This window comes from Lasiosphaeria miniovina (assembly GCF_030549165.1).
Source record: "Lasiosphaeria miniovina strain SMH2392-1A chromosome Unknown B0T26scaffold_6, whole genome shotgun sequence".
Lineage (NCBI taxonomy): Eukaryota > Fungi > Ascomycota > Sordariomycetes > Sordariales > Lasiosphaeriaceae > Lasiosphaeria > Lasiosphaeria miniovina.
This window is the reverse complement of record NW_026848225.1, coordinates 2,338,840-2,352,043: the sequence shown is the minus strand read 5'-3', so window position 1 is coordinate 2,352,043 and position 13,204 is coordinate 2,338,840. Positions and strand designations below refer to the sequence as shown.

General features: G+C 55.8%; 5 protein-coding genes across 5 annotated transcripts; 2 read left to right on the top strand and 3 right to left on the bottom strand.

Annotated features, from left to right (window-relative positions):
* Positions 1-1,166: 1,166 nt before the first annotated feature.
* Positions 1,167-2,465, top strand: B0T26DRAFT_604866 (concanavalin A-like lectin/glucanase domain-containing protein; the record flags this gene model as incomplete). Its single annotated transcript, XM_060435804.1, has 3 exons — positions 1,167-1,233; positions 1,354-2,090; positions 2,175-2,465. Coding segments are annotated over 3 exons (1,095 nt in total), but the record flags the coding sequence as incomplete, so codon positions are not given.
* Positions 2,466-3,604: 1,139 nt separating this feature from the next.
* Positions 3,605-4,904, top strand: B0T26DRAFT_743041 (putative SIR2 family histone deacetylase; the record flags this gene model as incomplete). The annotated part of the gene is made up of 3 exons (XM_060444203.1): positions 3,605-3,817; positions 3,955-4,060; positions 4,303-4,904. The coding sequence occupies 3 exons, from the start codon at positions 3,605-3,607 to the stop codon at positions 4,902-4,904; spliced, it is 921 nt and encodes a 306-aa protein (XP_060292977.1).
* A 182-nt stretch (positions 4,905-5,086) lies between these two features.
* On the bottom strand, positions 5,087-7,067 carry B0T26DRAFT_874691 (uncharacterized protein; the record flags this gene model as incomplete). Its single annotated transcript, XM_060448039.1, has 3 exons — positions 5,921-7,067; positions 5,178-5,795; positions 5,087-5,122 (listed from the first exon to the last, which is right to left on the bottom strand). The coding sequence occupies exons 1-3, from the start codon at positions 6,710-6,712 to the stop codon at positions 5,087-5,089; spliced, it is 1,446 nt and encodes a 481-aa protein (XP_060292976.1). The 5' UTR covers positions 6,713-7,067.
* A 375-nt stretch (positions 7,068-7,442) lies between these two features.
* On the bottom strand, positions 7,443-9,097 carry B0T26DRAFT_754838 (uncharacterized protein; the record flags this gene model as incomplete). Its single annotated transcript, XM_060445873.1, has 4 exons — positions 7,443-8,088; positions 8,265-8,679; positions 8,777-8,910; positions 8,979-9,097. The coding sequence occupies 4 exons, from the start codon at positions 9,095-9,097 to the stop codon at positions 7,443-7,445; spliced, it is 1,314 nt and encodes a 437-aa protein (XP_060292975.1).
* A 1,597-nt stretch (positions 9,098-10,694) lies between these two features.
* On the bottom strand, positions 10,695-12,814 carry B0T26DRAFT_754837 (Dfp1/Him1, central region-domain-containing protein; the record flags this gene model as incomplete). Its single annotated transcript, XM_060445872.1, has 3 exons — positions 10,695-10,820; positions 10,885-12,285; positions 12,362-12,814. The coding sequence occupies 3 exons, from the start codon at positions 12,812-12,814 to the stop codon at positions 10,695-10,697; spliced, it is 1,980 nt and encodes a 659-aa protein (XP_060292974.1).
* Between the last annotated feature and the right edge of the window lie 390 nt (positions 12,815-13,204).

Here is a 13,204-nt window from a genome sequence, read left to right as displayed (position 1 = left end):
GTGTGGGTTGCACAGTAATCGTCCTACGTGCGTTACCCTGCTGCTAGGGTGCATACATGTACGCAGTTCTCCGTACTTGAACCGGATCTAGCCCGGGGAAGCTGCAAACGGTTTAGGTTTGTTGTTGGACACATGCGGAATGTCTCAAACCCAGGTGCACAATCCTGGGGGCACAGAAGATCATCTCGAAAATGGTTCATATCCCAACGGCACGCAGTCGGTCGGCCGCCAGCTGTCTAAGAAAACCAAGGCCGTTTTCTTTCAACTGCATTCTCGCGTATTTTAAACTCGATGGTAAAATGGCTGGTGGCCTCCTGATTCTTTTTGGTTCGTGTCGGTCACGCCAGAAATTAGGTGGGTTGGGGGCTATGCACTAACTCTGACGGTAGGCCAAGGGACCACACAGGCTGCTAGCCCAAGGGGAAACCTCCTTTCCCCCCTTGGGATGCATTCGTGGTGGGGATTGAAAAGGGTCAGCAGCGCCACACTGACGGAGCATTCCTCAAATGAGACCCTTGAAGCGGCCAAGCCATGCAGCCGATTGGCCGGCGGACGCTCTCGTGTTGTGCAGGAGGGTCCCTTGGCGGCATCGCCTGGTGACATTGGCGGGCAGGGCTGCTCTGGTCGCCGGCGCGTCGAAAAAATGACAGCGACCTCTCCGGGGCGGGCTGTGCCTCCCCCATGCCCCAGGCTCGTTTCCACCTTCCCTAGATCTTTAATAACTCCTGGCGTCTCCTCGCATCTTCGTCTAGAACCTTTTTATCCCTATTTGTGAAGCAACATTCAGTCTCTCGTTAAAGACATCGTTCGTTTTCATTCTTAGACCTGCTTGCTCGCTATCACACACTCGCTCCGTTAGCAGTTTGTATTTGTCGTTTCGTCGTTGTTGCTGTTGGTCTTACCCACTCGCGCCTTCTCGATTTCTCGACAGACAGACCAGTAGTCAGACCAACCCCTTCTGTTTATTACTGCAGCAACCGCCCACCAGCTCTACGCTACTCATTGCCGACTGCCTCTTCGAGAAGCTCCCCCCACACTTGCTCACCGCCAAAACAAACATAGAACCCCAACTCTGTCGACTTCGGCTTTTGCATTGCTCTTGATATTACGCTATCGTACAGCTCGAACCGTCTAGCTCAGGCAAGATGCTGCACAAGTTCTTCGCTACGGCCGCTCTGGCTGCAACGCTCGTTTCGGGCCAGACGTTTACTGCGTGTAATCCAACAAAAGAGAGTAAGTCTTGAACTTTTTATAGCTGTGTGGTTGCTGCTACTGCTGTGGTTGCCGTTTTGGTGTGTCGTTGGTGCTTGGGGGTGGCCAGGAATGAGGTAAGCTAACTTGGCTCAACATTAGCTTGCCCAAATCCCAAGGCTGTTGGCGGTAAGGTCATCGATATCGATTTCCGGAAGGGCGAGAACGCGTTCTTGGAGAACCTTGCAGGGACCAAGGTCACCTACGACAAGGACAATGGCGCCATCTTCACCATCAACAAAGACAGTGATGCCCCGACCATGTCGAGCGGCGACAAGTACATCTTCTTTGGCAGGATCGATGTCAAGGTCAGGGCCGCACCGGGGGCAGGAATTGTTACTAGCTTCGTCCTTCAGTCGGACGACCTGGACGAGATCGACTGGGAGTGGGTTGGAAGCGACACGGCTCAGGCCCAGACCAACTACTTCAGCAAAGGCTGCACCACAGTCTACGACCGTGGCGGCTTCTCGCCGATCGCCAACCCGCAGTCCAACTTCAACACGTACTCGATCGACTGGACCCCCACGAGGCTCAACTGGGAAATCAATGGCGTGGTGGTGCGGACACTGAACGCAGCTAATGCTAACGGCTGCTCGGGCTACCCCCAGACGCCCATGCAGATCAAGCTGGGAACCTGGGTTGGAGGTCTCAAGACAGCCGCCCCGGGCACTATTGAATGGGCTGGCGGCCTGGCCAACTTTGCGAACGCCCCCTTCGTCGGCGCCTACGAGACCATCCGCATCCAGGACTACATGGGTGGCGACGGCGTCACGGGCCCCAAGGACGCCAGCGAGTACCAGTACACGGACAAGAGTGGCACTTGGCAGAGCATCAAGGTCGTTGGCGGTAGCGGCAGCACGGGCGGCAGCAGCAGCAGCAGCAGCAGCAGCAGCAGCAGCTCCTCGTCTGGCAGCACCACCAAGTCGTCTACCACGGCTCCCGCCACCACTTCGACCAAAGGCACCACCTCGAGCTCCTCGACCCACTCTACGCTAACGACTGTCACTTCGTCGTCGCCGGTCTCCTCTTCGGTTTCAACCAGCTCCACTGACACCACCGTCTCCAACTCCAACACGCTCTCAGGGGCACAGACAACAGGAGCAGCGAAGAACGGCGCTTCCGCGCCACCGAGTGCGGCGGGCAAGGTTGCTCTGACGCTCGGAAACGCCGCTGTGATGGGTGCGGCCATCCTCGTTGGTGTTTTGGCGCTTTAAAAAGGCCAAACATAATTCCGAGCCCCAACTGTTGATTCTCTTTCCCTCTTTTCGGACAACAACACCGAGTTATTTTGCGCTTTCCCCACAATCATTTACTAGACCAGCCAACCGGACATGGAAGCGTTTTACGTTTTTTCGCATGGTCTCGATGATGAACATGACGGGCTTGTTGCTAGCCACGCCCCGCCATGCTCAAGCTTGGGCTAGGTCGTTGAAAAAGAGAAGTCACTTATGACATACGAAGTTTAATACTAGTTGGATCTCGATGGGAGGGAGAGAGACGAAACGGGACGGGGCTAGCCGTGTGTGCTAATTGCATTTGCATGTTTTGCGGTCGGAAGGGACATTCATATATATATATACATTACCTCTAACATATGATACGGGCATCGGTATCATTGATGGACATTGCACAAATGTCGGAGAGACAGCTTTTTCTTTTAGTCGGGCTTTTCTTATGTTTGGGCGGTGGGGACTCTCGTCTAGAGAGATGATACTTCAATTGTTTCTTGCTAGCGAATTAGCAAATTTTTTTTGAGAATGGAAGCGAAGCATGGTTCTCAAAAAGTCTGTTACCTATGCTCTACATGTCTTGGTCTCTGTACTTGTGCCGATGTTCTCTGAAACCGCCCAACTTCTCGTCTGACTTGACGAAGATACCGGTAGCTAGTGCGGGTGCAAGACAGCTTGGAAATCAGACTTGCAGTTCGTGAGAAGATAAGATACCTAGATACATTTGGTATATATATAAGGTAGCCAGATCTCGCTCCGGCGGCGAGTCACCAGCCGAGATATGTACCTAGTCTTGGCATGTGCATGCGGCCTCGGCGAGATCGCTGTAAGATGTGCGGATGTCGTCGGTCTAGTGAGGGGCAACGGACCGGAGAGTGCCCAAACTCTCTCCTCAGACTTCCTCGCCGAAGTTCTTTCTAGGCATCTAATCATGTGTTATTGCCATCAGCCTGCTGGCAGTTATTTCTTATGATTTTACCTCTTCATTCTTCTTTTCCAACAACTTGGGAGTTTCTTTTCTTATTTTCCCTGGGTCTGCTTCTTCCTAGCTGTATACCAAAACCAAAACCAGAACCAGAACCAGAACCAGAACCAAAACTAAAACCAAAACCAAAACCACGGCCATGCCTAAGTACAACGACATTAGCGCTTTCCACGAGAAGCTCACTCGTAGCAAGCGCATCCTCGCCGTCTGCGGCGCCGGCCTCTCCGCGGCGTCGGGCCTGCCCACCTTCCGCGGCGCCGGCGGCCTATGGCGGAACCATCGCGCCACGGACCTCGCGACGCCGACGGCGTTCGTCAAAGACCCCGGCCTGGTCTGGTTGTTCTATGCCTATGTGCGTGTTTTGATTCTGTGTTGTCGTTTTTTCGTGCATTTTGTTGGGCTAAGGGCTTGGGTTCGAGTGAGTGTGGGTATTGTCATGAGAGTAACGGGCTGGCTGACCCCTGGCGCATTGCCGGCGAGCGATCGTAGAGACGCCATATGGCCCTGAATGCGACGCCGAATGCAGGGCACTTTGCGCTGGCTGCGCTCGCAAGGAAGAACGGCAAATTTCTGTGCCTGTCGCAGAATGTGGACAGTGAGTTTATCCTTTCTGTTCTTGATTGTGTCATCTTGGTATGCGCCAGTCGACCGCTCGCAAGGAAGCATCTTCTATCGTATTCGGAACCCTGCCCTGGGCTTGATCATCAGCTCGGGCCATGTTTTGTGATTTGTATTATTTACACTGTTTTTTCCCCCTTACCTACTCTATCGGGCAGGGGATGATGGATCGGGCCGACAGGCGCCCCTTTTATATCTGTCGTAGACTGACCACAACAGATCTCCACCCACGTGCTGGCCACCCCTCGGAGCAGATCAAGCTGCTTCACGGCTCCCTCTTTGACATCAAATGCATCGACTTGAACGACGAAGACGGCGAAGGCTGCGGCTGGATTCAGCATGACAACTTCGACGACCCATTCTGCCCTGCCCTGGCCGCAGCCGCCGAGGACGTCGAGCCGGACAAGACGCTCCCGCTGCTGGACCCCGACCACGAGTTGGCCAAAATACCGGTTTCCGAGATCCCAAAGTGCCCCCAGTGCTCCAACGGCCTACAGCGCCCGGGCGTCGTCTGGTTCGACGAGAGCCTTGACGGGAATATGCTGGACGCTATTGATGCCTGGATCAAGCAAGACGTGGTCGACATCGTTCTCGTCATCGGCACCAGCGCCGTCGTCTACCCGGCCGCGGGCTATGCCGGACAAGCCCGCAGCGGCAGCACCAGTGTCGTAACTATCAATCTGGAGGCAGAGCTGCCCCAGAACCTTGCCAAGCTGAAGAAGAATGACTTTGCATTTGCCGGCGACGCCGCGGTGCTGCTGCCGAAACTGCTCGAGCCCGTGATTGGGCAGCCGCGAAAGGATGGGACGTATTGCAGCTGAGGGGTCCGATTCTGTTAGAGATGGTGTGTTCTTGACGCCTTTGTCTTCAGTCTCCAGGCTGCTGGAACTCATTTTGTGTAATTCTATCATGACCGCCGCTCGTATCCCCTTGGCATATTTTATCGTGCGTCAAGCGCAGTACACATCATGATATGCCTCAGCCCGATCTCATCGGCTGCTAGTCACTTGCTTAGTCCGTCCTTCTCTCGCACCTTGCCCTAGCCAAAACGAGCCGCAAGTCGCTAGCAAGAGCAACCCACACCCGGCAAACACGTTCTTGAACGCATCTGCACCGCCCGCGCGGGTGAGCAGCAGCGACACGACGACAAAAATGTTCAAGGGCACCCGGAGAACGCCGTAGACGCGCGCTCGCACGGCGTCGTCGACGACAGCCCCGCGTAAACACCCAATGCACGGCCAGTACATGCCGACGGTGGCCTCAAAGAGGCAGAAGATCCAGAAGGTGGTCTGCTCGGATGACGTTGCTGCTGCTGCCGCTACGGTCCGGGACGAGACGAGAAAAAAGCAAGCCGCCGCCGTGCCGAGGATGGCCACTAGCAGGTGCGCGTGGCGGGCAGCCGTGGTGGTGGCCGGGGTGGCCATGCCGAAGGCTAGCGAGGCCGCTAGCGCGGCCGCCATGAAGCTGGCGAATATCACGCCGTACGGGAGGTCTATCTCCGGCGACGAGGACGCGCGCGCCGACTTGAGGGCTGGCGTCCAGAAGAACACAAACATGTACATGGACCCTTCGAACACGGTAGAGGCGAGCCCGAGCGAGAGCACCTTGGGGCTGGTCAGGACTGTCCATAGCTGTTTGTCTTTTGGGGGTTTGTGTGTAGACTGTCCTGGCGAAGACTGCGTGGCGGGCCCTGTTTCACCGTAGTTTTCGCGCTGGCTGGTGTTAGTGACTTGTATCTATTTCCCGTGTCGTGACAGACCATATCGTCTCTGCGCTATGGTAGCATAGAGTCCGGCACAAACAGAGCAAGGGGCAACAATAGCAGACAACAACTCACCCACTGCGTCCAGATCAGCCCAAACGCCACGGCCAGGAGCACCACGCTGGCCGCAAACGGCGTCTTTCTCGTCCCCGTCGCCGCCACCAGCCACTCACTGCCAACACCGCTGAGGATGGCGACGGCACTGTTGAGGGTGCTCATGAGGCCAAACGTCTCAGCCAGCTCCTCACCATCACCATCACCATCACCACCACCACCACCACCACCACCACCGCCAGCGCTGGCGCCGGCGCCGGCATGACGATGGAAATCAGCCACAAGCCAGCTCTCAAAGACCGTAAACAACAAACTCGTCCCAACACCACCAAGCACGCGGCCAGCAAACAGCATCGGCAGGAGCGCCGCCTGGTGCGGGAACGCCGTCAGCACGCACGACAGGGCGTACGCAGCACAAAAAAACAGGCACGCGGCCTTGCGCCCGCGCCGGTCCGCCACGGAGCCCAGCACGCTGCCGCTCGCCGCGCCCGCCGTGAACCCGGCCGTGAACAGCGCCGGCACCGTCGCCGCTGCCACGCCGTGCTCGTCGCGGTACAGCGCGTACAGGAACGGGCCCTGCAGCCAGTCGGCGGCCATGACCAGCGCGTAGATGGCGAGGAAGGAGCGGCGGGAGTGCGGAGGTGTTTCGGGAGTCGTCGTCTTGGTTTTCTTGTTTAAGTTGTTGCTGCTGCTGCTATTGTCTGCCGACTCTGATCTGGATTTCGCCCTGTGCTGCTGCTGCCGCTGTTGCGCGGCGAACAGCGCGCCGCACAGAACCAGCAGGCCGGCCAGGTTGAGCGTGTAGATTTCCATGATGAATTATTCGGGTCCAATCCAGCTTGGGTATATGTCAAAGGAGACAGCGTACGCGAATAAACAAATTCACACCTTTTGCTTCTTCCCCTTTCCTCTACTTCTCGCCCAGCGAATCGACAGGCGGGCCAAATTAAGAAGTCAGGGAAAATAAAATTTACATGAGATACGTTTTTGGGGGGCTCTGATAGAAATAATAACAAGGTGCTGAATGAAACATGTGGCCTTTCGTGGGACGAGCGCAGTGCTGGTTTACCCGGTGGCGGCGCGGGAGGCGCGTGGGCTGCGACGTTGGCTGTTTGAGAATTGAGTTGGCGCTGAAAGAGAAAAAAACCAGTTCTCACCAGTTACGACGTATTTTGAGCTGGTGACAGGTATTCGCCAATTCACTACTTCCGGCGGATTCAGCGTTGTAGGTAGTTAGGACCTCAAGATATGTGCATTGGGATATATATGAGTGAGGCCAGCGAATTAAAAGAAACCAACCACCACCCCCCACGGGTTTACACTCCCTCCATTATAATGGAATAATACTGCTGGCTCAGCCCTATAAACCACAGTCTCTTCGGTATTCTGCTGGATCATTAACTTCATCAACTGCCTTATCGGCGGGGGGTGGTAGGGTGGTCCGACATGAACATGAGTATACGGTGACGATAATATACACCCCACCCCCCCCCCCCCCCCCCCCCCCCAAAAAAAAAGGCAATCCGCCCTCTCACCAGCTCCCTTACACCGCCAGCGTCGGATTAAAGCTGCTGGTCGGTCGCAGCGCCAAGCCAGCCTTGCTGTAGGCCATGTCGATCATGCGCATCTGGTTGAGGGTGTCCTCGGCGGTGACCCAGGCGCCGGTGCCTGGGCGGCCGCGGATGCGGTCGACGAAGGCGTCGAGCTGGTGCTTGTACGTGGACCACGACGGCGGGCTGGCTGCGGCGGCGGCGGCGGCGGCGGCGGCGTCATCTTCGGGTAGGCCGGCGTCGCGGCGCGTGTAGGCCTTTGCCGTCTGCTTGGCGCTCCAGCGGTGGATGGGCTCGAGCGTGGTCTTGTCGCGGACGATAAAGTCGTCGACGACGTCGATGCGGTGCCACAGGGTCGGCATGATGTAGTTGTTCAGCGTCACCGTGCGGGTGCGCACCGTCTCCTGGCCCGCGGTCGGGACCACCGCCGATGACGACTTGGCGTACTCGTGCGGCTCCACGGCCACGGCCCGGTGCGTCACCGTTACCGACGGCAGGCTGCGGAGCATCTGGACCAGGCCGCCCCGCAGCGTACCGTGCATCTCTCCTGTGCCGCCGTTGGGAAAACGCCACGTGCCGTCGTACTTGTAGTCGCAGAGTTCGTTGGGCGGGTCCATAGTTCCCACTTCGCAGCTCGTGCTGACGCCGTAGTGTTTTTGTCAGCTTTTCCCCCCTTTATTTTCCGTTGTGGGTGTGTAAGCACGGTTTAGAGCCATCTCACAGGCCAACTACCTAGGTAGGTAACCAACCCCCGAAGGCAAGAAAACAAAGACAACCAAGTCACAAGACGGATCCAAAATTAAAACCACACGTACCATTCCTCGGGCTCAGTGCCGTAGACGCCGCGCAGAACCGACATGGTATAGGTAAGGTCCATGAGGGCGCCGCCGGACAGGTCGTAGCGGAATCTGATGTCGTCCTTGGCGAACAACATTGAGGAAAGGTTCAAGCTGGCCGTGACATGGGCAATGTTGGGCTGGTCGACAAAGGATAGAAAGTGTGCCCAGGCGGGGTGGAAGCGGTAGTGGAAAGCCTCGAGGAGGACCGGGGCAGGCTGCTGCTGCGGCTTGGGAGACTGCAAGAGCTTTTCGGCCTCGGCCGCGTTGGAGAAGGCCGGCTTCTCGAGCAGGACGTGCTTGCCCTTGGCCAGGGCCTTGAGCGCCCACTCAAAGTGCAGCCCGTTTGGTAGCGGGATGTAGACGGCGTCAATGGACGGGTCGTCAAGGATTTCTGAAGGGAGGTGTTGTTAGTATTACTACATGGTGTCTGTGTCGCCGCGAGGGCCGGCATTGAAGGTTCAAGAAAAAGAAGAAAAAAAGAAACAAACCTTGGTAGCTGCCTAAGACCTGAGGAATGCCGTGTTTCTTCGCATAGGCAGCCGCCTTGGTCTTGTCGCGGGCAGCGACAGCCTGTACGATGACCTCGGGATGGAGCTTGGCCGGGTTGATCAGGGCCACGGGGCTATGAAGCTGTATCAGCCACGGAGACAAAAGCAAATACGACAACAACAAAAAAAAAAAGGAACCTACGCGATATTGGCTGCACCTAGGATGCCAATGCGCAATGCATTCTCGGCCTTTGGTGGCAGCGGCGTGGGAGGGTTGATCATTCTCCAGTTGCGCTGGAGCGCGCCAAACAGCGATGCCATTTTTGGCCCTCGTCTCGTCTCGTCCTCGCCGACGGGGAACAAAGTGTAGTCAAGTTGGTGTAGGCGACGTGCCGAGTGGATTAATTCTGTTTGCCATTGATCAGCTCGGCTCGCCAGCGAAGGGACGAAGGGTGGAAAGCGAAACAAAAGCTTCTTACATGAAAAGTAGCTAGTCAATGTATGAATATCATGAATAGACTAGAGCATCTACTCTGTCATTCGGCGCGTGAGATACGACAACGCTAAGCTGTTCACGGTGGGCTGTCCTGGATTGAGGAAAGGTGGGCGGTGGTCGACACCGAGGAGTTATATATGCTATTCTAATAGAGAGATATAATGTATCGGTATACTCCCATTGGCAGCGAGGTGTTACAGCTACCCGGAAATGGAAGCCATTTCATCGTAATTGCTAGGCTAGAGCGGGAACTTTTTCGCCGGCCGTGATAGGCCAGATGGCTCGAGATGGTGGCTGGCTTCACTCCAATTCAACCGCCAATGAGTAATCAGTACCGTTGTAGGATACAGAGTACATGCCTGCGGAAACAATGTCTCGAAGCGCGCTATGTTCGTTCCTATTTCCATGTAGGGGCGTATTCCAAGGATCAATAGGCGGAATGAATCAACTCGCCCCGACGGCTTTGGTGCGGAATCCCGTCCAGAAGGACACCGAAAGAAAAAGAAAGCGCGAGTTGGTACAGTACATATACACAATGCATAGAGCAATTACTATAGTAAACTAGTAGTGTTTGTCTTCAACTACAAATCGCTCCGCCGTGCTCGGGCCATAATACTCTCCCCTTCCTCTCCTCTCCCAGTCTTTACTCGGTCAGTTACCCCCTCCATCTGCTTCGTACTGTTGTATTCCAAGCATTACTCTGGCGTCCATCCCGCAAGGCACCACCGCCATAGCACGGACATACCCGCCTCGTCCAACTGCCCATGCTTCCCAGTTCTGTGTCTACCCAGCTCTCGAGACACTTGGTGACATCTCCATAGCCTTGCTCTGTGTCAAGAACGAGAACTTTTTTTTTTTTTTTTTTAAAAAAAAAAAAAAAAAAAAGAGGCCGCGTGAGAAATATCTCACCAAGCCCTTAAAAATACCAAACCGATCCCGGTTAACACCATGCCAAATGCCTGTGCGTTGTTGCTTTCGCAGAAAAATGCCCCCAAGAATTCGCGAAACCCTTTCCATGCCCACCGCCGTGCCGGAGAAAATGCCGCGCGATGCAATGCTGCTGGTTGTGTTTTTCCTTGGACTTGCAAGCCAGACGAGAAAGTTATATATAAAATAAAAAACTGAGAAATGGTATAAAAACTTGTTATCCGATAGAGGCTATCCGCCGTATAAGAAGCAAAAAAAGATTTGTGCACAAAGCAAGCCATGTGCTACCAAGGACCTTCTCGAAGAACCTTACAGAAAAGCGACAGATGCCATCGTGTTTGTTGTATATAGCACAGGTAGGTAGGTTGGCAAAGCGAGGCAGCACCGAGCCCCTGGACAGGAGGACACGGACTGTGTTGGATGTGTGTGCGCGCATGTATGTATGTGCATGTAGAGAGTACTGACAGACAGGAAAGACGAAACGAGCTCGATTGATTACCATTCGTCTTCTTCTTCATGTTGGTAGCGAGGCACGCGCGTCAGCTGGCTGAGGAGAGCGTCGAGCTGGGCCCAATTATCGTTGTTATCCGCGAACTTCCGGTGCTTGCGAGAAACGATGTGCTAAAGAAACCAGTGTCAGTACGTCGTCTACCAAAATTAGAAAAGCGAGCATCTTCACACTTACATCATCAAAATCCTCAAACTTGTCCTGGCAGTTCTCGCAGTAACCCGGCTTGGGGTCACGCGCCTTCTGCTTGGCTTGGGGAACAGGGACACTCGCCGTCCTCCGGAGCTTGGCCTTTTGCTGCGCCGACTCGTCTTCATCGACCGCATCTAGTTTCCGATGCGTCGCCCTGCCAAGGCTTGCAGACCAGATGAACGTGTTGCTATCATGGCTCATCTCCGCCAGCCGACGAGAGCTCAAGTCCTGAGATACCGCGGGCGTGCTGGCTTTTTGCAGCACCTTGCGCTGGAGTCCGTGTATCTCCTTGCTCGTGCCGGCTTTGGCTCCAAGCACGCCCGTGGTAGATGAAATCATCTGAGAGCGGATTGCCGACGTCACATTCGACGGCTGCACACCAGACGCGACGGGCTCTCCCGCCAGAAAACGCCCAGTCTTTGCGTGGCTCCTGAATGCATTCTGGGTCCTGAAATCCAGCGAGGGAGCATTGGAAAGTTTGACGTGGTCAAACGGTTCAGCAGCAGTCATGACAGCTACCGGGGCAACTCGATGCTGTGCCTCTTCCATCTCTGCCAGAGTTCGCTTTCCCGTGACGGGCTTCGGGGGCTCAACTTGGGGGGGCTTTAGGCTCGGCGCAGCAACCTCGACGGCGGCCTTTGCAGCTCGCTCTTTGGTCCGTGTTTGCACACGGTTCTCCCTATCCACAGGTTCGTCCTCGACGAATGGACAGCGTCCTTGGGAAGCGACCCGAAACTGGGGCCACTCGCCGTATTTTTTGTCCGCGACCTTGGCGTACTCTCTGACCATGATGGGCTTCAACTTCTCCTCTACATCGTACACATAGATATAAGGACCCTTAAAGATATGGAGGTCCTTGCTGGCCACGGTAGGATCTCGGTCCGACGGCCCATGGAAACGCTCGTTCTGAAGAAGCTGGAGCAAGTTGGACTGCTCCGCTGCTTTGGCGTTGGGGCCGCCTTGCGAGGTCCCACGGCACTGACCCAGTACCGCGCTTTTATACGGGTCTGGCTCCTGGACCATGTCTAGAATCTTCTGCAGCTTCTCCAGTGACCATATCCTTTTGTCCATCTCGCGAGCACGGTGCAGGACGTCCGTGTTACGTGCCTTGGGGCGTTTGATAGCATCTTCTTGAGCCTGCAAGGGGATCCTCCGATTCGAGGCAGTATCGAAGAGCAGCTTCCTCCTGACCGAGGTCGTCGACGTCGACGGTATGCCTAGATCTGCCGTCCGGTTAAGAAGAGACGGATCGATTGTCTTGAGCTGCTCGACGCTCGCATGGCCGTCAGCCGCGGGTTCGTTCTCGTCCCTATTCGCCTTTGCGGGAGGGATCGGCCGGGTCGTGACAACATGGGTGATGTTGATGGAGAAGAACTTTTCTTCGCGCTGTAGGAAGTACAGTTCAGTTTTACCATATCGCCAAAATTTCAAGCAGGCCAATGAGCCAGCACGATTTACTTACAGCACCTAGTTGCGTCACCTGCTTGGCAAGTTTAGAGCGTTGCTCGTCGGAGATGCTCTCAAAGTAGAACACCATCTTAGGGAAGCGAGCACGAATCTGCGTCCGCCATTGGCGAATGTTATCGAGCTCCTTCTCCGAGGGCTTGCACGCCGGGGCGTTCTGAGCGGCCCGTTCTGCCGCTGCTGTGCCTAGTGCTGAGGCTTTGGAGACAGCGCGGTGCACGATGGTCCTAGCCGGCCTCGCGCGCGACGGAGAGACGGTCGAGCGTTGGATGCCCAGGTCGACCATCTGACGCTTTGCCGGAGGCGGCTGTCCATAGGCCTCCTCGCGCATAAGTTCGGCATGGGAACGGGGCTTCTTGTTGGCCTGGAGTGAGTACAGAGGTGGTGCGCGGAGGGGGGAATTGGCGGCATTAGGATTGCTCGAGAGAGGCACTCTCCGAGTCGACGACATGGTAGAAAATTGGACGGCAACGGGGGATATGGATACTGTTGCCATATGTATTCCCACTCAGCATGCTATGGGGGTAGTGGTGGGGGTGGCGAGCCTTGGTGGTTAGTCGTGTGGTTTGTGCGAGTCGGGCATGGACAGAGTAGGTCAACACACGGCGCTGGACGGTTGCTGGTCGCTGGGGAGGGGTTGGCTGGGTTTGGCGCTGGTCTTGGCCCTTGGCTAGACACGCGAAAACCGGGGCAAGCGAAACGCGTCGAGTCTCGCAGGCCAAACCAAAAGGAAAATTAGCACACGCAGCGCATTGAGCGAGTCGTGAGGAAAGAGCAGCAGGCGATGCAGCAACCAGGGCGTTCAATGGCACACGACAGCCAACCGGCAGCCTCTCAGACC